This window comes from Corylus avellana, chromosome 10, assembly GCF_965113065.1.
Source record: "Corylus avellana chromosome 10, dhCorAvel1.hap1.2, whole genome shotgun sequence".
Lineage (NCBI taxonomy): Eukaryota > Viridiplantae > Streptophyta > Magnoliopsida > Fagales > Betulaceae > Corylus > Corylus avellana.
In genome coordinates, this window is record NC_142499.1 from 21,531,563 (window position 1) to 21,552,775 (window position 21,213).

General features: G+C 36.2%; 1 protein-coding gene across 4 annotated transcripts; it reads left to right on the forward strand.

Moving 5' to 3' along the window:
* The first annotated feature begins 861 nt into the window (after positions 1-861).
* On the forward strand, positions 862-20,737 carry ESP (separase). 4 transcript variants are annotated; one of them, XM_059607291.2, is made up of 27 exons: positions 862-1,505; positions 2,008-2,185; positions 2,259-2,366; positions 4,219-4,353; positions 4,448-4,950; positions 5,682-5,790; positions 5,932-6,057; positions 7,635-7,928; positions 8,009-8,125; positions 8,248-8,469; positions 8,583-8,693; positions 8,836-8,982; positions 9,101-9,463; positions 9,547-9,636; positions 10,785-11,048; positions 11,157-11,280; positions 11,400-12,215; positions 13,220-13,457; positions 14,167-14,269; positions 15,294-15,488; positions 16,784-16,836; positions 16,911-17,140; positions 17,234-17,480; positions 17,733-18,138; positions 18,656-18,895; positions 19,621-19,708; positions 19,844-20,737. In XM_059607291.2, exons 1-27 carry the CDS (start codon positions 868-870, stop codon positions 20,356-20,358), a joined length of 6,660 nt encoding a protein of 2,219 aa, XP_059463274.2. In that variant the 5' UTR covers positions 862-867; the 3' UTR covers positions 20,359-20,737. The 4 variants fall into 4 exon arrangements, with proteins under 4 accessions (XP_059463274.2, XP_059463275.2, XP_059463276.2 ...); XM_059607292.2 differs by having other exon boundaries at positions 17,237-17,480; XM_059607293.2 differs by lacking the exon at positions 8,836-8,982.
* The last annotated feature ends 476 nt before the right edge of the window (positions 20,738-21,213 follow it).

Sequence of the window (21,213 nt, forward strand, 5' to 3'; positions counted from 1 at the left end):
TTAAAAAAAAAAAACCTTAAAAGAATGATAGTTTTAATAAAATTGAAATGTGGCATGTTGTAGTTCATTGGGCAACTTAAAAATGATTGGTAATTTAAATGGGTGGGAAGGTGATTTACTCCAAAAAAAACCATATGCCCCTATATATATATATATAGTTTTATAATCAAATAGATGAAATAAGGTTTCCTCAAATTAGGTTGTCTAAATTTTACTAAAATTTGAATAGCTTAAAAGAAGAGTAATAGAATCCACTACCGCTGTAGATTATACCACTTGGGCAAGTGAGCTTCACAACATAATATTAAGGAATTAAAATCTCATATAAAAGGGAAGGTTTGAGAGAAAGTATACAAAATAAGATTACGGTAGTTGACACACTGTGACAATGGTGCTAGTTGTGTTTGTGTAAGGACGATGACAGTGGCGCTAATGGAGGCACCCACCATAATGATCAATGTTGTTGGATTAGAGTGTTCTCTTATTATTTTGGACTCTTAAGATTTTATTTATATGAGATCTCAAGATTTCAATCACAAATAGAGTGAAGGTAAGAAGGGGAGCCTCTCTGGTCTCCCAATACGCAATGGTTCATCAGAAATGTTACACATATTTTTATTATTACTGATATAATTTTTAAAATTATAATTAAATTTAAAATTTAATAATGATTTAATAGCGATCTAATAATAATTTTAAAATTCAGGTCACGAATAGACTGACAGTGCGCAACATTTTTTACGTTAAAATCAAATTCCTCAGCGGGCTCTCTTCGCGCCCTTATGAAAGCGCACCCTTCCTCTTAACTTTTCATTTCGACACTCTCTCTCTCTCTCTCTCTCTCTCTCTCTCTCTCACATCACTGCCATGGCATCAACCGCCGAATCCTCTCTGATTTCGAAGCTCGAATTCTCCGAGTCCACAGGCATCCATCACCTGCTCTCCGACTACCTACAACCCTTCACAGATCTCAGGAACCCCAATAAACCAAAAAGAGCCAACGACCACTCCCTAATCCGGCCGCTTGCCAAGAAATTCCTCTCCTTCCTCAACCTCACCCTATCCATCCTCCCCAAGCGCCTCTCCGATCCCCAGAAATTGAATGAACAGTTCGCCCACGAACTTTTCGACGCCTACCGACTCTGCCTGGATTGCTTGGAGTTAGTGTCGTCCCAGCTCTCCTGCAAGCCCTATTCCGTACAGGTTCAGAGGGTCCGAATGGTGCATTGCATGGAGGCGTGGGGATGGTATGACGATGCCGAGGCAGAGGGGTTTAGGGTTTTGGAGAGCTTCAAGGGGATCGATTTCGGGGTAAAGAAAGCGGCGAAATCGGTGGGGAAGTTCGTTCCAGATGTGGAGAACGGAGGCGATGATAAGGAGTTCGGGTCGCTGGTTGTAGAGGTGGTCGTGACGCTGGTGAAGTGCGCGGCGGTGGGACAGAGTAAGGATGGTGGGGTGTATGGGAGGGTGCTTGGTTTGGTAGAGGGGGTTCGCCCGTGGTTCAGGTTCGTTTTGATTGTTTGTGATATTATTATGTGTTTTGTTGCCGAGAAAACGTGGGAAAAAGGGAAGGAAAATGAAGTTGGAGCTCTACATTTTCAATTGTTTGGGACTTCTCAAAAATACTTCAATTTTGACTAGGATGTGGCTAGCATTGCCAACTATTTAGATGAGCTTAGTTTCTCTTGTAGTTAGGAAGTGAAACATCATAACTTGGCAGATTTGGACTTGAATTTTTTTGCAATTTTATCCTACTTCTCCTAGTAGCCAAGCAAAGAATAAATTTAATGCCCTAAGGCATTGTGTTTGGCCTTTTGTTATGTGTATTAGAAGCACAGATTGTGCTTTTCCATCTGTGAATTTTTTCTAAGGTACTTGTTCTAGGTTGTTGTTGGACCGTTAAGTGCTGAGATTTGATTTATTTTGTGGAATAAAACTATGTAGTTTGGTTATTTGGACCAGGATGAACAGTTTATTGATGGGTTGATTTAAATTTTCATGTGTTAGGGTATTAGATGCCAATGCATGTGAGAAGTTGCACAGGGCGCTTGTGACGTATCTGGGGAAATGTTCTTTATTTTTACTAGGGGAACTAGCATGCTTTGATGGGAATATAGTATGTGCATTCTGCTATGCTACTTTGACTGAGTATGCAAAGTCATCATTGAAAGATCAAATTTACAAGGTGTGTATCTAATTTTTGGCCATATTTATTATGCGGATCTTTATGTGTTTCTTAACCATCATTTAACATGCAGTTTGCTCGGCGGATATGTTCATTTTTGTTTTCGCTCCAGGAGAATAGATCCTCGCTCATCATTGACATATTAATTTATGTGTTGGATACCATTTCCCAAGAATGCAAGGTAATACTGATAAAGATTATATATGAAAGAAGTCTTAAGGAATTAGGAATGTGATTCAAATAAGACTTCTATTGTCAATTTCACCTATATCTATGTTTACTGTCAAGAATTTGGCTAGAAGGTTTATCTTCCTTGATAATATTTTATAATATGATATGTGATATCCAGAACAATATGTTACTGTGTAAAGCACAAGTAAGATGGTCACTTGCTTATTTTGTTCATTTGTATTAAATGAAGTTAGTATTCAACTCATGTAAGCTCAATAGAGTCTTGACTATGTTTTTTGTTTGTGGGTTGCAAGTTACTACTCCAATTTCCTGGTTTATAGTTTTTTTGTGCCTTATGCAAATCACTGATATAGTCATTGCCATGCCAGTTAGACCTTTTTATTTATTTATTTTTCTCTCTTGTATGGACTTCAACTGTTTTCATACGGTTAGACATCTTATTATCAGTTAGTTTTCTTATTCTACTTTTTTATTTTTTATTTTTGGATCTACCTTGGACCTTCTGATTGTTTATTGTTCCCCCTTTTATTCTTTACTAAGTTAATTCACTAACTACTTTTTGTTTAGGTTTGAAAGAGCCTCCTTTGGCTACATGTTAACAACATTCTTATTTCCTAAGAGTTTGCCTCTTTTTTTAAAGTATGTTTTGATTACGTTTCTGCTCAAATTTTATGCTTGCCTTCCATGTTGTTTTCAATTTATGAAACACATTATCTTTGCTTCTGTTTTTTTTTTTTTTTTGTTAAGTAATTGGCCCCAAGGGGAGGAGGCTTCTGCTACACACCAATTTTCTCGTTTTTACTTTCTTATCATGCAATTTTCTGAAATGTCGCAGAATATTGTATAGTGATTATCATCTTTGGTTGAGGTTCAATTTATACCTTGCGTAACTCTTGTAATGTTACACCATTGGACAACTCATTGGATGATCATTTTAATAAATCAAATGTTATAATATGTGCTATCTTCTGTGCTTGCCAAATGTCGAGATGGTTAAAGTAAGAACTGTCTACCCTTTTTTTTTTTTCTCTAAGCAAGAACTATCTACCTATAGACTGTTTAAATTTTATTTTCCTATAAATAAAAAGTATATAAAATTTAATAGATTGGATTGTAATATGAAATTTCGAGTGAATGTTTATTACATATGAAATATGTAATCTAACAGTGGGATTTTCAAAATATTAATCTATGTAAAAGTTTTTTAGTGATACAACATTATCATAGAGTTACACCTGGTATAACCTGAACTTGATCCATTTTATGCTCAGATATATGATACTCTTGTAATAATGGGTTGACTTCAAAGCAGTCATCATGACCAGCATTTTGAAGTACAAGCTTGATAGTACATTTAGGAATATGAAATATGTTTCTTTTCCTTCCTAATGGCGAGGATCAATACAAAGAGTGATGAGCACCAAGATTCTAAATGCTTGAACAAGACTTTACATGTAATTATGTATGCCCCCACCCCTTCTTTATTTTCTGTTATAATTGACAAGTGCTTATTACAATCATTATGTGTTATCATTTTTTTCTCTTTAATATCATATGGATCTTGTAAGTGTTTAGTACTCTTTAAGTTATTTCTTCTCAGCCAACCCAAGACCAAAAACTTGAGTTTCTGGTTTATCTTTGTGGGAAATTTTCCTACTTGTTTTTAGTTATAGCAGATACTGCAGTGACTTACTGGCTCTGAGCCTTTTAAGCAGTGCTCTAAGTTTGGAATTATGCTGTCTGCTTGCTAGTTTGAACATTCATTTGTTGGAGAAAATTACTTTGAAGTTTTTCGATTGTACTTTTTATTTATGTTTATATATAATATACTTTTTTCTCAGTTTGAAACGGAAAATACTGGAAAAGAGTATGTTGAACTTGTCTCTTATTGCGCGAATAAATGTCGAACCACAAGTGCAAACTTATGCATTACAATGGCGACACATCTAAACAAATTAGCAGGTGATTTCCATCAGGTATCTTGTTTACATGATCTGTAAATATGCACTTCTCATTTGTGGTGTTGTTTGAATCTCTGACATTATAACAGCAATTGAAATTGTTTGGCAGGTTAGACCACCCTTTGATATGATACTGAGAGTGTATGCTGCTGGCTTGCATCTTATCAATTACGATGTCAAGTTCAGAGGCTGTGATCACACATCCTTTGGAGGTGCTAAATATGAGTCTGCAATTAGAATTTTATGTGATGATGGCAATATACTGCAGAATTTAGCTGCTCAGCTTGGTTCTTTGGGTGGTTACTTTCATATTGGCTGCAAAGAGAATTGTGTGATATCTAGTGTTAAATATACAGATTCGGTTGGTCAGGTTTGTTCACAGATGAGTTCAGGTTATGAGGCATACATGGCTTGCACAGAGAAGAATAGAAAAGCTTATCTGCTGTTTTACTTAAACGCATTGAGATTCTTATGCCAGCCACTAGCTGAATTAGTAAATTCAGAAAGGAAACAGCTTGTTAGTGAAAATGAAGATGCTTTTGTTACCACAAGACTCTGTGTAATCCAGGATATATTCCATCAGTTCGCTGATATTTTTCTTTCTTGTCAAAGGTAAGTTAATTGTAGATTCCTATTATTTTGTTCATGTTTTTTTTTTTTTTTTGTTCTTTCTTTCACGTTCTTTGCTTGAATGCAATGCTATGTGTTTGATCAATCAACCGAATGTATTTAGGGTGTTGAGAGTTCTCTTCATAAGCTGAACATGGTGTTCCTGCGCTGCATCAGTTGATATTACAGGCAGGATGCACTACGTCAAGTAGCTCCTAAAAATCTCAAGAAAAGGTCCAAATACAATTTTCGAATTACTGTTCACAGCCACCCAAACGCTAAGTTTTCCTTTTTATTTCATCTCCAAATCCTACCTTTCTATTATACCATTAAAAACTACATATTCTGTAATATTTCCCAGCTTTTCCCCACCAAATCCTAGCCATAACTTGTCCCAAACCCTAAAACAAGTTTTTGCCCAGATTCTTCTACATCAGATTTGGTATCAGTGCTTCCGTCCCACATCAACAGTTTTAGATATTTTCTTTAGATTTCCTTTTCTTTACTTCTGTTTAACTGTTACATATCAACAAAAGGGGCCTTTGAAAGGGTCAATTCTAGAGAGTAGTAAGCAAGAAGCTTTAAGAATGCTATCAGGCAAAGTTACAGAGAACTGAAACTTAGTGGGTACTTAATTTCAGAAGTTTTTCTTTTCTATTTTTGTCTCTCATGGTTAAGTACAGCAATCAAGTTAGCAATAAGGCCTTTCTGAGTTTGTTTCTTCATGGGAGCAGTTGTACACGTGAAAGTGAGAGAGATGGATCTGATGAAAACAGCAAAGCGGTACTTAGTGTAGCTGTCGCTTCTTTCACCCTTTCCATCAGAACAAAGCTTAACATGAAGGTTAGCTTATTATGTTATATTTTAATGGTCTAGCACTGCCTTTCATTAGCTGATTCATTCTTGATTCTCTTTAATTGTTGCAGGATGCAATGTTATTATGTGTTTCATTTATGCTAACGGGTTTCACCTTTCTTATTTCAGAGGAGTGTGCATTTAATTAAGCACATTATTACCACTGAATGGATTCAACCTCAAGGTCTAAAACACCTATATGCTTCTTTTCACAATATCGGTGTATTTTTGTACCGAAATAAGCAAGTAAAAGAGGTAATTTTATTTTTAATTTTATCTTTATACGATCTTTAAAGTTTCTCTTTTAGTATCTTGTGTTTGTACCTGGTTCTTTCCATACAATTGTTCCAAGCTTGAACTTTTTTAGTTTAGAGTTACATTGTGATTTTGTGAACGGAAACAACATCATATTGGTTTTAATAGTTTATTTGCTTCCATAATGTGAGGGTGGTTTTTTCAAATGTGAGATATTTCCAAAGGCAGTGAAGGGAATTACCATACTAGGTTGGCTGCTGTTCTTTTGGTCGAGGAGAAAAAATAATATTTCATTATTTCACTTTCATTACCCTGCTTTGCTATTGCTAATGTATGACTTTTATGCAGCCAGGGTAGGGTGTTGAGCTAGCCAAAGGTTACTATTTGCAACAATATGTACAGGGCTTAGAGAGCTTATCTGTAATCTGTTTAATTCATATATCATTTAAGAAGTAATGTCTCAAACTAGTTACAAGTTTCAGAAAATACATAAACCTATCTGTCTGATACATGAGTGAAAATACTTGCATTACCAAGGTGGCATTGTTGCTTTCTCATTAATGTTAAGACTTCAGCCTTTGGCGTTACTATTTCAAAAATCAGCAACATTTTATTGTCAGGTGTTCTTTGATGTGTTGCCACTTCATTTTAAGCAAGAGCGTGGAATAAAGGAATTCAGAAAAACTTGAAAACTTTGCTGTCTGTCCTCTTTTTGACAGTTGGAAGTTAAATGGATTCAACATTTACGCTAGACAAGTCTGATTTTAAGTATAGGGAATAAGGGAAAATTTAATTGTTTCCACCCTAAACTATAGGTACGTTGCAATACCTCTCAAGACTTTAATTTGAGGAATCAATCTCCTAAAGTATAGGGCAGTTGCAGCATCGCCAAAATTTCTGTAATGTCCACTATACTTTTTAAGAAACAAAATTAAATCACATGCTTATGACATTATCACATGATTATGTGCTTTTTGTTTTTGTTTTTGTTTTTTTTTTCTATGATATGTGATAAGAATGTAGAAATGAAGGTTAAACATGAAGGAGGTTAGAGAAATTTCTGGGGGATATTGCAACTAGTCACCTAAGTCAGGGGGTTAGTTGCTCGAATTCAAAAGTTTAGGGAGACATTGGAAATGACCTTATAGTTTAGCGAAGGAAAGTGCTGTTTACCATATGAAAGTTGGATATTAAAACATTTTGATAAGCACTTTGATTGATATTTTTATGTGGACTAGATGAGTCTTAGACAATTGAGTACTTGATCTCTTTAGTACCAGAAAAGTTTGATTGCTTTTGTTTGAAGTAAGCTAGAAGCCTTCTATGGGTAATGTTGAGGCTTTATTTAACTGCATTAGATAGCAGATGATGGAAAATGACTGCTGAACCAAATCTATTGATACCAAACATGAAGGGCTGACAAGGCTGTATGAGCAGCAGGAGAAGTAGATAGCTCTTGATAGGTTCTTTTGTTCCCATTCCTGACATTTTCTTACAATTAGCATTCTCGTGTTGTCAATACTATTGCCTTGAAAGCTTTTATTTGCATAAGTTATTGATGGATGTCACGTTTGCAGGCTTCAAAGGCATTGAAACTATGTTGTAGGGTATCTTGGACTTGTGTAAAACGTCTTTGCCAGATTTTTGTACAGAAATCTGAGGAGTTAGTTGGTGATTTTTCAGAAGATGCTATTGTAGAATTTGTTAATGATGCGTGCACAAGAAGTGCTTTTCTTTTGGATGTTCTCCATCAATGTGACAGTCATAAGGTGAAAAGGACAGTTTCAGAGAGCCTTGAAGATTGGTGTGTTGCTGGAAAGGTCTTTGAAAGGCTGCCAGGTCCTGTACCTTTGGTGAAGCAGTGGGTAAAGGTAAGTTCTTAGAGCTTTCAATTGTTGTAACTGTAATTTTTTCAGTGGTTCTTTTGCCTCATTAAGTATTTGATATCCAGATGGAATGTAAACGCCATAAGAATGTGGATGAGGGGGATAATTCTCCAACCTTGTACTGTATAGTTTCATCTTCTGTGAAAGTGTCGAAGCGGACAATTGGCTTAATCTTAGAGCAGGTCAGACCTCTTTGTCAAATTTTCCTTTCTATAGGGGTTTCATTATTATGTTCCTTCTTTATACATATATGGATGTGGCTCATAGCTATTTTCTCTACATTTCATTCATGAATTCTGTTTAGGAACTGTTTGCGTATGAGGAAATGGAGGCTCTGTACCCAGAATTTTGTCAGCAAATGCAAATGAAAATTATAGGTATCCTCCTGAAAGATGTGTATATTACACCTGATACTTGTTTACAAAAATCAAGAATATTAGTGAGAAAGGGAAGAGGATTAAGGGTCTGTGGAATTGAAGGTCTGAAGGACTGTATTCAGTGTCTGTCAGATTCCATATCTACAATTGTAAGTTTTTTTTTTTTTCCTATAGCTTCATCATTGATCAAACATTTAGTAGTAAATCATTTGTTCCTTTTGGAGTTGGGTTTTTGATTGACATGAAAAATCTACTTAAACAGAATGAGCTCTATGGTGAAACATGTAGCCGTGGAATCTCAACTTGTCATCAATTAGCTGTGACATATTGCTTACGTGCACTATGCATCCAGGAAGCTGAACCAAACTCAAAGGTGTTAATGCTTAAAAGGCTAGTCTCCAGAATTGAGTAATTAATGATTTAAAGCGTTGCATGTTTAGTTTATCTTGGTATGAAAGTGACAATAGCAATTATTTTTCTTTACTAAATTTTTCCTTGGTTTTTGTTACAAGCAGCAAATATTCCAAGATATAAATGCTGCCCTAAATCTATGGTTGAGCATTTCTATTCCAGATCCTTGCTCTGCAGATGAACCGTGCTCTATGGTGCCTGAAAATACAATGCTATTACTGTATAATATTATTGATTTGTTATCAATGAAGGTTTGTTTCTTGATTGAATTAGATGCTGTAGGTTCTGCACTACAACATATTACTGCCACTTTCTTGACATAGTTTCAATTCATCTACAACATTGCTTTCTTTTCTTCGATATTCCCAGGGTTGCGTGGATTTTGACCAAGACATATATAGGCTGATGACTAGATTATTCAGATGGAAGAGTGTTTCCATGGAGAATTGCTTGGCCGTGCTGTGGGAATCTAGAAGGACTACTCATGCACTTTGCATTTCACCTGTAAATGAGGCATTCATCAACTTATCAGATCATTGTGGTGAACTTTCCAAGTCTGTTGATTTCTGGATACGCTGTCTGAAGGGGTCCCAGCCGTTGATAGTTGGCTTCCAACAGAGTTTTTCATTTTTATTTTCAAATCCCCACAGCTCTTGCAATCATGAGAGCTCTTTTAGATCAGATATCACAGTTGAAGAAGTTAAAGAGGCTGCATTCGAACTCATTTCAAGTGTAAGAACCTTTGAAGTAACCTCCATTGATTTTCAACCTCTAACTAATATAATATAATAATCTTATATCTTTCACTCTTATAGGTTCCTGTACCCAGTCGTTCTGTGTTCCTTGCTGGATATCTCTACTACGATTTGTGTGATAGACTAATTTCAAACGGGAGGTTAATTGAGGTAACTTGCATTCAATTTGCTTTTGTTTCTTATGTTACCTTGAGTCAATCTTTTAAGTCACTCAATTGGCACTTAATATGTTCCAGTTGGATGTCAAGATTCTGAACTCCTTGGCTTTGTGCTGTTGTTGATACATCATAATATTGATGAATACAGCTTTAAGTAAGATTGTTAAAATCAGGATTTTAACTAGGATGAAATGGAAGTGATAGAATTGAATTGTAGGATTGACTCGAGATTTAAGATTTACTCATGACAAAGAAGATGATGCTATTATATATATTAAGTAATGATAAATATTAAAATTTCAAAAAGATGAGAAAATGCAGATGAGTTTAAGACCCACATCTTCAAACTCATGTAAAAGAAACATAGCGAACGGAAGACCATGTAAACAATAGTATAAATCATCAAATGTAATGGAAGAAAACAAGTGAATAATTTGACAAAGAAACCCTAAACATGAAGCTAAAATGTGTAAGTCATGTAAAATGCATGAGATCAATATGGCATTGTTGATTTTTTAGGCTCTTTGTCTTCACCAGTTGAAGTTAAAATTTTATTAGCATATATTAATCAAGTTCAAGCTTTTGAAGCTTTGGGATTACATGTAATGATAATATAACATGGAATTAGATGTTACTCAATGTACTAGGTCATATCTTTAATTTTGGCAAATTGATGCAACATTAAACAGTGATGAAAAAGATTAGAATAGGGTGTGATCATAAATCTTAAAAGGAGTAAGATGGAATTCCACTAGTGGAGTTTTAAGTGGGAATTGACTGAGTTGCAAAATATACATAATAGGAAGTTCGGCAACAGCAATGTGTTAATGAAAAGTATGGTGTTGATTAGAGGCTCCTGCTCATAGCATCCATTCTTTTTATTTTTGTGTAATACAAATTAGGCACACTACGAGATTGACCAGTGACCTCACCCTTCAGCTCTTATTTATGGGGGAGAAGATGCCATTTGGTCATTGACTAGAATTTTTTGAAGTTTTTGAAAGCCACCAGACTGCTTTTGATTTACTTGATGCTGCACACTTTTTGTGGGTTATTTTGCTTGGCTTCATCTATTCATGTACTTGTCTCTTGTATCCCATTGTAAACTTCTGTTTTGTATTGGTTTTTCTTACTCTTCAGGCTCTTTCGTATGCAAAAGAAGCTCATCGATTGCGTACTAAACTTTTTCAAGAGAAATTTAAGTACTCTGTTGAGCAGCAGACTGAAAGGTACAATGAAACCGGGGATATCAATCAGAAGCTTACATATGGCCTTAAGAATCTCCAAGTTTGCAGATCACTTGCTACCAAAATTTGGTCCTCTGGTACTATTCCATGGGACTGGGAAGGCTGTTATCTTAGTCCGTGGAATGTACTTCAATGTTATCTTGAAAGTACTCTTCAGGTTTGACTTGTCCTTCTCTCAATCATTTGGATCCAGAAATTCAACAGCGTGGTGGTCCCATTTTTTTTACTTACATTTTGGATTGTTGTTATGATCATATACATGCAGGTTGGGATTATTCATGAAATACTTGGAAATGGGGCTGAGGCTGAAACTTTTTTAAGTTGGGGAAAAAACATCTCTTGCTTACAGAGCTTGCCACTATTTATAGTTGCTTTCTCCTGTGTTTTAGGTATTAGATCTTACTTATTGTAGTCATTGTTCTTATGAATACTGATTCTTCATGCTCTACTTGGTTAAGAAGAGAGTTGGTACTGAACTGATTTGCCGAATATGTTCTAAATTTGTCAGGAAAACTATACCGAAAGAAACGGCTTTGGGAAATGGCAGAGAAGGAACTTCAAAGTGCCAAGAAAATTTTGATGGATACCAGCATGAATGTTTCTTGCATAAAGTGTAGATTGATGCTGGAAGCAACAGTTGATCAGCATCTTGGTGATTTATCACGAAGTAATTTTGATAGCACTTCAGCAGATATTTCTGTAGAGAAATTGTCTCATGCTGAAAATTTGTATAAATTGGCTCTTGACAAATTAAATCTTTCTGTGTGGAAAAACTGTGTTAGTTTTCCTGAAAAAGCAAACGTTGAAAGTATGATGCTTAAGAAAACTCTTGTGAAAGATGCTGAATGTGGTGCAAGCAATCATTCTGCTTGTTTTGTGGCTACTGAACAAGATCCTAGGAAATCCACGAGGGAGCAGCCAAAAGTCAAGACCGAAGCCAAAACATCTAGAAAGAAAGCTCCAAAACCTAAGCTAAAGGAGAAAATTCCTGAGAATAATTCGAGGTTAACTCGTTCCAGATATCATTCTACTCAGAACCAAAGTATGAGCACATCTGGTGAGTCACAAGTTGGCCGTTCAGGATATTTGAAAGGCAATGATGTGTGTGATAGCTCTGACTTGCTTTGTCAGGGGGAGTTACTCCTAGTAACAAAAAGTTGTACAGTTGCTTTTGGTTGTGAAGTAAAATGCATTTCCAACAACATGTGGTGTTGGCAATGTCTTTCGATGGCAGTTATGGAATCTGGGTTATTGAATAATTTTGTACATATGAAGTGGGAGGTTGTTCGGCGACGACTTTTACTAAGGCTACTCACTGGAATAGGTATGAGTAATATTTACTCTGTTTATCCACGAGCATTATCTCACACAAACACTTTTTGTGAATTGGCCCTTATTGTACTGGTACCCTATAAAGCAAACATGTGCCATGCTTGTACCTTAAATCAAGTTACTCTCAAATTGGTGATATGTTGTTGTGCATTCCTATTTACTTTGGTTAAAAGCACGAAATGTATTCACACCATCACCATCTTCAAATAAAGTATTTTCTACAGTAGCACCATGAATAGCGCATAACAGAGTAGCACCCAGTACACTTGCAAAGCCCATCCTATGAAATGGCTTCACATAAAGACACTGAGTCTGAAGTGCCAAAACACCCCCTTAAACCAACACTCCATGTGCACACTGGACATGGCACCATTGCACCACCTCCAAAGCCCATCACTAGATCTTAGAATTTCTCTTAACTTCTACATTTTTTAATTTCATTTTCTCTTTTAAACTCTTGGATTTCATAGAGATAGCATTTTTGGTGCTTAGGTGAGAGAGAGGTGATGGATGACATTGATTAGGTGGTGGGAATTTAGTACAACCATGGCCGCATAAAATAGTTTGTGTCCATTAGTAAAAAGCCTTCTTTGACATACATTTCAGCCAATGCAACTGGAGCTTTGTGAATTGGAGCTGGGTTTTGAGATTAAGAGTTAGAGCCTGCATTGTAGCCAAAGTGACAGCAATCAACCTATGCCCACTTCTTAGAACTCCTGTTTTTCCATTCTTGAAAAGAAGGCTATGTGCTTGAAAACTACTGAAACCAATACCAGAAACCAGCACCAAGCTCTATCAACCAGAAAACCAAACCTGAACCAGTAGGGATTTGCATAGTGTATTTGGTGAAGAGATAAGCTTTTGTTTCTTTTAATTCATTCTAGCAAGTGGCGACTAATTAGAAGTATCCATTATCTGTGGACTTTAGTTTCCTTTATTGCTTCTTTTTATATGCTTATTGTAACTATAGTTATCACTGTTATTTTTCATTTTCAGGAAAATGCTTTGGGAATCGTGGTCAGATTCATGAAACACATAAAGTTTTGTTCCAAAGCATATCGGTCCTAGTTAGCAGAAATCCATTTGGTCATACTTGCTCTTCTGTTCCTCTCACATCCTTGCTTGATTATATTGGGAAGGAGATTGCAGGAGATGCATTCACTGTTGAGCGTGCAGTAATACTTTACAATATATGTTGGTTTTCTTTAAAGAATTACCATTCCAAGGATACCAGGTATCTGTGTAACTGTAGGTACTTTTGTGTGTGATATGCACTTTATTCATATGCATACAAGTTTAATTTGTGTTTCCGACTTCCCTTATTTCACACGAAGAATTTTTAACAATGAACAATGTTATGAAGACATACCTATGGCAGATTCTAATAAGATTTGTTGATTCTAACGTATTATTCATTCATAGGAATGGTCATGACCTTGCATTCATGAGTTTTTATGGGATTCAATATGTCTGATTCTCAGGGACATGACATTTCTAAGTTATATTACTTTAATCATGTTCTCTTTTGACGAGGGCCATCATGCCTACTGAATAAGCAATGTTCTTTTAGTGTTACAGAGGACAATAATTTTTTTTTCCTTTTTTTTATATCCCCCTTGAAGATGTGGTATCTAAGTGAAAATTTTTGTTGAAAGGAGATTGTTTTCTTTCTTGTATTAAATTTATATGCCTGTGTACTTATCAAAAAAATATTTATATGCCTGTGTGTGCACACACGGTATTCTCCTAGTTGGTAGGTTTGAGAGATTACTATCTCTTCACTCAGGGTTGCATGCTTGTCTACCACATAGTAAGCATGTATGTACGTTGTTAAAATAAATGTATTTTCTCTATGTATAATTGCAGTAATAGCTGCTTTATTGCTATTAAGTTTTGATAACTGACTTCTCTGGCCTTCCTCTTTTTGTTTGTTTTGTCGCCAGGACAACTTGCTGTGATCTATTTAACATTCATTTGCCACAATTAGTGTCTTGGTTGATGCTGGCCTTTGTTCTCTGCCGTGAGGTTCCTGTACTACTTCAGAAGGTCAAATTTTGTCTGAATTTTCTTTATCTTGAGTTTTGATGCCTTTTTGTCTTTCTTTTTTTCTTCCCTTTCTTTAAAAGCACAAATAGAGTCGCAGTTACTTGTTCCACTCATGTTTCTCTAAATTATTTTTGAAGGACCCTAACCTCATCATTGTAGTCAGGACAAAAATCTGGTTAATTTGTTAGAAAAGGGGGTGGAGATTTCATTCTGTGGAAAGATAGTTTTGGATAATCTGACTTTGCTATAAGATTTATTCAAAGCTTTTTGATTGATGTGAAAACTTTTTCCAGATGTATGATCTTTTTCACCACTGATATTTTACCAAGAAAGCTCAATTGTTGAAAAAGGTGCTTGATGATTTATTGGGGAATCGAATGGATTTGTTGAAACAGAGATTCATCAGGTCTATATTTGTCTATTTTGGATTTGGAACCTAATATAAAGATTTTTAAGGAATTTTAGTTATGGTTTACTATTTAAGATGAATTGGTTTGTGTCTAATTCCCATTTGTGGACTTAAATAGGTCCTCTTAACGATGATCTATTTCTATCTAAATTTCCCTCATTAATTCATATACAAAAATGGGTTTTAGATTGGATGGGATTGGTATATGACTTTTTGCGTGGTATGGATTTTGTGAGTTTGATATGGGGATATGGATACTTGTGTCCTTGTGAGTGAAACGGATTTGGACTTCTGCTTACAGTTCAAGTTTGATACAGTGTAGGTCCTGTTCTGTGCAAACCATACTGTATTGGACTTCAATTATTATAAATCTGCCCAAGTTGGATCCCATTTTTACCTTAGCTTCCATGTGTTGCAATTACAAGCATCTTCCTACTGTTTTTGACTTTTAAACACTTATGTTCTCCTCAAGTTGACTTCCATTTTTACCTTAGCTTCCATGTGTTGCAATTTATAGGCTTCCTACTATTTTTGACTTTTAAATGCTCTTATGCTCTGAAGTCCTTTCCTGTAATCATGAAGATGATTAGCCATTAACATTTAATGCTATAACAGGTTTCTCAATTACTTGCTACCGTATATGTACTTTCTGCCTCAACTGAGCTTTTTCCGTTATTCTCTTCCTGCAAAGCACTCTCTGAAAATCATTGGGCTTCATATTTTCATCAAGCTTCACTTGGCACTCATCTAAGTTACCAGTTCTTTTCAAATATGACTGGGAGATGCAAAGTCCAACTTGTGGATGCTGAGGTATGTCACAAGCTTATTTGTTTCCCTAACCAACTGCTACACTTCTTGGACCAACTACTTGATATTGTTAATCACAAATATGTTGTCATGCATGCCAAGTCATGTGAATCTTCCCCTTTATTTGATTTTATGTGTTCATCGTTTTACCGATTTGTATTATCTATTTGGTGCTGGTTAGGTTTTTTCTTTTTTCCTGCCTTTTCCAGGCATTTTCAGATAACAAACAGTTGTACAGATTTAGGCTATACCTTCTTAAATATGCATGCAAAGTTTATACCTCTTGATTCTATATACTTAAAAAAAGACACAAAGGGAGAAGAGATAAACTTGTGTTATCGATTTAGATAGCACATGAGATAAGCGTAGTAGACTTTAAGGACGCATATGAGGTCACTGCATGCATTATTTAATAGATAAAATTTTTGCTTAAAAGAAATGGAGATTGAAGGAATTTTTTACTTGTTTCATTTCTTCTCCTTAGCTTTTGTTTGGCTCTTTGTGACTATCACTTTATGATTAGTGCAGTTTTCACTTCCACATCAAACATTCTCAAATTATAACTTCGTTTGGGTTTTTTGCTCGTTTGGAGTCTCTTGTGTATATTGTCTGTGTACTTAGGGGAACCTTACGCTTTTTAATAAAATAAATATCATTACCTATTAAAAAAAATATATTTTCAATAAACTCGAGGCAAATGTCCCATAAATTACAACAATGTAGCTGTCAATTGCATCTTTGAGGATGTTTGCAGAAAATTTAATTGGGATTTTCTTTTTTACTATTTATGAGATAGTTGAATACTAAAATCTAGGTTTATAGATGTGTGCATCACAAGGTTACAGTTGAAACACTTGTTCTGATTTTGCCTATGTTGAACAAATATATGAGAGAAATTAGGAATCTGAAAAATCTATTCCAATGGAATACATATTGTTCCAATTGAGTTCCAAGGACTTCAATCATTCAACTGAAGTTGTATGGTTGTCCTTCCTCCCTGCTACTGTCTGTTCTGACAGCAGCGGTAAATTATTTTATTTTATTTTTTTCTCTGCAGGAAATTTCTTGCTCACTTAGGAAATGAACAATCATTTGAAAATTTGCTGTCCATACCCCATTGTACATGTCACATTTGTTTGTTAACTAGTTGTAACTGGAATATCGTTACCTACAACACATGTTTTTCCCTGCAGATTAGCATACCTATTTTGCAATTATTCTTTTCAATAGCTGCTTTCTGTTTCTTCAGTGTATAATTAGCCCGTACTGTTTCATAGTTTATTAAGTGCTATTTTCAGGCCTCATATGTTCCTGGCTCAACTTGCAGAGAAGAAACAAGCAACCAGCTCAGGTTGTAGCTGCTGCTCTTACAGTGAAACACCAAATCACACTCTTAACTGAATCAGTCTGTTTTTCCTGCTGCAGGCTTGCACCTGACTCTATTCAAGATCTTGAAGAATTTGTAACAAAATTCTTTGTGGACCTTCCTGACATGACAATGGTTTGTATAAGTTTGCTTGGAGGTGCTTATGCTAGTCTACTAAAGGATTTGCTGCTTTATCCTACATGCGTCCATGCATGGATGCTAGTGTCGCGCATGAACTCTAAGAGTCAACCTGTCGTTTTACTTCTGCCAGTGGATCCTGTTATAGAAGGTATTTTGCCTAACAGAGCAATCCAAATTCACAGCATCTCACACAATACTAGTACTTGTTGGTTAACATCTTAAATAAACTGCAAAATTGTAGCAGAAGCCTCAGATGATGATGCTAACTCTGATAGTGGTAAGCTTTGGAAGAGCAAGGATGTGGATAAACATTGGCACTGTCCCTGGGGTTCCACTGTCGTTGATGATGTAGCTCCTGTGTTTAAGCGGATATTGGAGGAGAATTACTTATCATCATCAAAGTTTCCTTTAGAAGATACAAAAAGGAATAGGACATTATGGTGGATGTGGAGAAAGAAGCTTGACTGTCGTCTTGGTAAATTTCTGAGGTAGTTACCACTCTCTTTTATATTTGAATGCCTCCTTGATATATGTAAGCTTCTTACTCTGTTTGGACTTGTATGGGCGCATTAGTGATTTGGGAATAGGCAAACTTATCTGGACTTTGTTCCCATTTTTATTCTATAATTGATAGATTTAGTTTAGGTAATAAATAATTTTTAAGTTACGCTCTTCTATTAATGGCCTTTGAGAAAATTTCACTGCTTAACGGTTGGTACTTGCTTGATGTCTTTCACCAGGAACTTAGAAGATTCATGGTTTGGTCCCTGGAAATATGTGCTCTTGGGAGAATGGTCTAACCGCAAGCGCCTGGACTTGGTACATAAGAAACTGATGTGCGATCTAAAATCCAAGTGCAAACTGGAAGTAAATGAGAGTCTTCTTAAGGTTATTCTTGGAGGCTCCAAGTATGACTTTGAAGAAGAAGCATGTATTTCACAGCTGTGCCCAAGGAGAGGTTGTTATGTTGGTAGAGTAGGATGTTTTGACAAAGCAAAGTGTGGGACATCGTCTAATGCGTCCTATGGAGTTGACCAACAGTCTGAGTTTGCCTTCCAATTAATACAGGAAGCAATGAGCGAGCTTGAAGGGGAAGACTCTGTAAAGAGAGAGCCAATAATTCTAGTGTTGGACTGTGAGGTGCAGGTGTGTCTTTGATTTTACATTTTTCGTCTTAGTTTTGCTGAGCCAGAAGTTAATCTTGAAAAGTTGTGTTTTATTTTTCCACCTAAATGATTTTGGAATTGACTTTAGTTAATCTAGTGACCTGGTAATAGCAATTATTAATTATTATTTTTTCTGGGCAGCAAGTAATTGAATATAGGGTTTTGTGGTCTTAAAATTCCTAAGCTATATTGCATACTTCGTAGACGTGTTCTCTACAAAGTGCTTGCCTAGAATGAAAGTTTCCTAATTGATTACTCAAGATTGCTTCATCTGTGGTCTTTGACATGTATTTGTAAGTGAAATTTGTTGTTTTAGGGATGTCTTTCCCCTGTTTATCTAGGCAAACTAAGCATTCAATGCATTTCTGGATTGGGCCTAGTCTTTTTTTTTTTTTTTTTTTTTTAATTTTTTTTTATTGTACCCTTTTGGGAATGGAGGGATGATTTATCCTATTTTTGTACCCTTTGTTTTTGAACAAGCTCATTGGTTTTAACAGATGCTTCCATGGGAGAATTTTCCAATATTAAGAAACCAGGAGGTTTATCGCATGCCTTCTGTTGGCAGCATCTCTGTAGCACTTGATAGAAGCCATCAGCATCAAGAGCAAGTTGGAAAGTTTGTTGCTAACTTTCCTCTGATAGATCCCTTGGATGCATTTTACCTATTGAATCCCAGTGGTGATCTCAGTAGCACACAAGTTGAATTTGAGAACTGGTTTAGAGATCAAAACTTGGAGGTAATTTCCTGGTTGCTTCTTTGGTCATTAAAGAAAATGAAAGATTATTAGAATAAATAATATTGTTGCACTCTGTATGGCATTGTGCCCTTTACACAGCATACATGCATACATAGAGAACAGCTACAAATGTACTGGCGCTTTTTTTTTTTTTTTTGTTGCATCTGTAAATGTATGCATACATGCATTTATACTTTTGCTCGTACATCCTGTCTTTAGACAGTGCAATAGAATCAGTTTTTGAGAACATTGGACGGTATCCCTCATCAAACTATGTACGCATTGTTAAACTAATGATCAAGTGATTAAATTTACCTCTTTTTATCAGCTTAAGCTTTTGGGACAACTGGTAATTTAACATGATATTAGAGCCAAAGGTCTTAGGATCGAACCTTGACTCCGTCAATTCACCCCCCATTTAATTAAAATATTCTACGTGCTGGGCATCACCTATTAAAAGGGAGTTTGAGCCCACACGTGAGGGAGAGTGTTAAACTAATGATTAAGTGATTAAATTTATCTCTTCTTATCAGTTTTAAGTTTTTGGAACAACTGGTAATTTAGCATGCATATATATGTATTTATACTTTTGCTCATGCATCCCATCTTTGGACAGTGCAGTAGAATCAGTTTTTGAGAACATTGGAAGCTATTCCTCATCAAGCCATGTATGAAATCAAATACATTGCATAATTTGTTTGTTTCTCATGTAAATACATCCTCAGGGGAAGGCTGGATCTGCACCAACAGCTGAAGAATTGGTTGTAGCCTTGAAAAGCCGTGACCTCTTTATTTATTTTGGCCATGGAAGTGGTACACTCGATTAAACATATTATTCTCGTTGAGTTTATACATGCTTTATCCATTCCATTCCTTATGTCACTCTTAATTTGATTTACAAATTTTCCCTTCAGTTATGTTGAATTTCAATTTTCTATGGTGGTGCAGGTGCACAGTACATTCCCAGGCATGAGATTCAAAAACTTGAAAACTGTGCTGCTACTCTCCTGATGGGATGCAGTAGCGGTTCTTTGACACTGAATGGGTGTTACATTCCACAAGGTACTCCGCTATCCTATCTGCTAGCTGGTTCTCCTGTCATTGTTGCGAATCTATGGGAAGTGACAGACAAGGATATTGACCGATTTGGGAAGGCCATGCTTGATGCTTGGTTGAGAGAAAGATCTAATCCTTTAGGTTGTGCCCAGTGCAATTTAGTAGCGGAAGAATTTGAGGCCATGACCATAAGGGGCAATAAAGGTAATGGAAAGAGGAAAGCCCGAAGGAAGAAATCACCTGAAACTTGTGAAACAAGTTCGTTTAAGGACTTCTGTGACCATAGACCAAAGATTGGATCATTCATGTCTCAGGCCCGTGAAGCCTGCACACTCCCCTTCTTGATCGGGGGATCACCAGTATGTTATGGTATCCCCACAGGTATAAGGAGAAATAAGGATTTGTAGCACCTCTAAGTTGTGTGATCTCCACATCAGCTCTTTTTTGTTTTTTTCTCCTCTTAGCTCCAATTTTTTAGGAGGCCATTACATTTCAAACCGACGGGGCAGGAAGATTTGGCAAAGATTGGCTTGTCTTACATCTAGCACATAGTGAGCCAGGCATTCCCGGCCCACCAAGCAAAACCTGTGGTTTCTTGGTCACGACCATTTACGGCTAAAGTGCCATTTAACATTTCCTTACGCTCCTTTCCCTTAACTGTAACATACTGTTGGCCCCCTCTGAAAGCCCTCTCTTGACTAAGCTATGTCCAAGTATTCCCACATTTTTGAATACACAGATCTGATAATTGTATACATTGTAAATGAAAAGAAATTCCCAGTTTTAGCTTGCTTTAGTGTCTTGTTCATTTGATAAAATATTGCAGTGTTACCAGTAAAGGTACAGCCTAGTGGTCAAAGGGTGGGCTTGGGATGAGCCTTGGACATTTTGGCCCCGTTTGCCAACAGCGCGGAACGGCACTGTAGCTGGAACGGTACTGTTTTAGCTACAGTGCCATCTCATATGTGTAGGTTGTGCAGTAAAAAATCGCACGCAGTTTTCAATAACAAAACTTAAATTATTCATACTTCTCACACTCCAACTAACAAGTAACCGGATGATGACAACTTAAATTATATATATATATATATATATGAAATGAAAAATATTAATATTTAAAAAAAAAAAAAGAAAAAAAGAAAAAAGGGAGAAACAGATCGGGGTGGCTCCTTGGCCAAAAATGGGGTGGTTCGGCCACCCCTAAAAGGGGGTGGCTCTGGCCGATATGGGGGTGGTTTCGGCCACCCCTAAAAGGCCAAAAA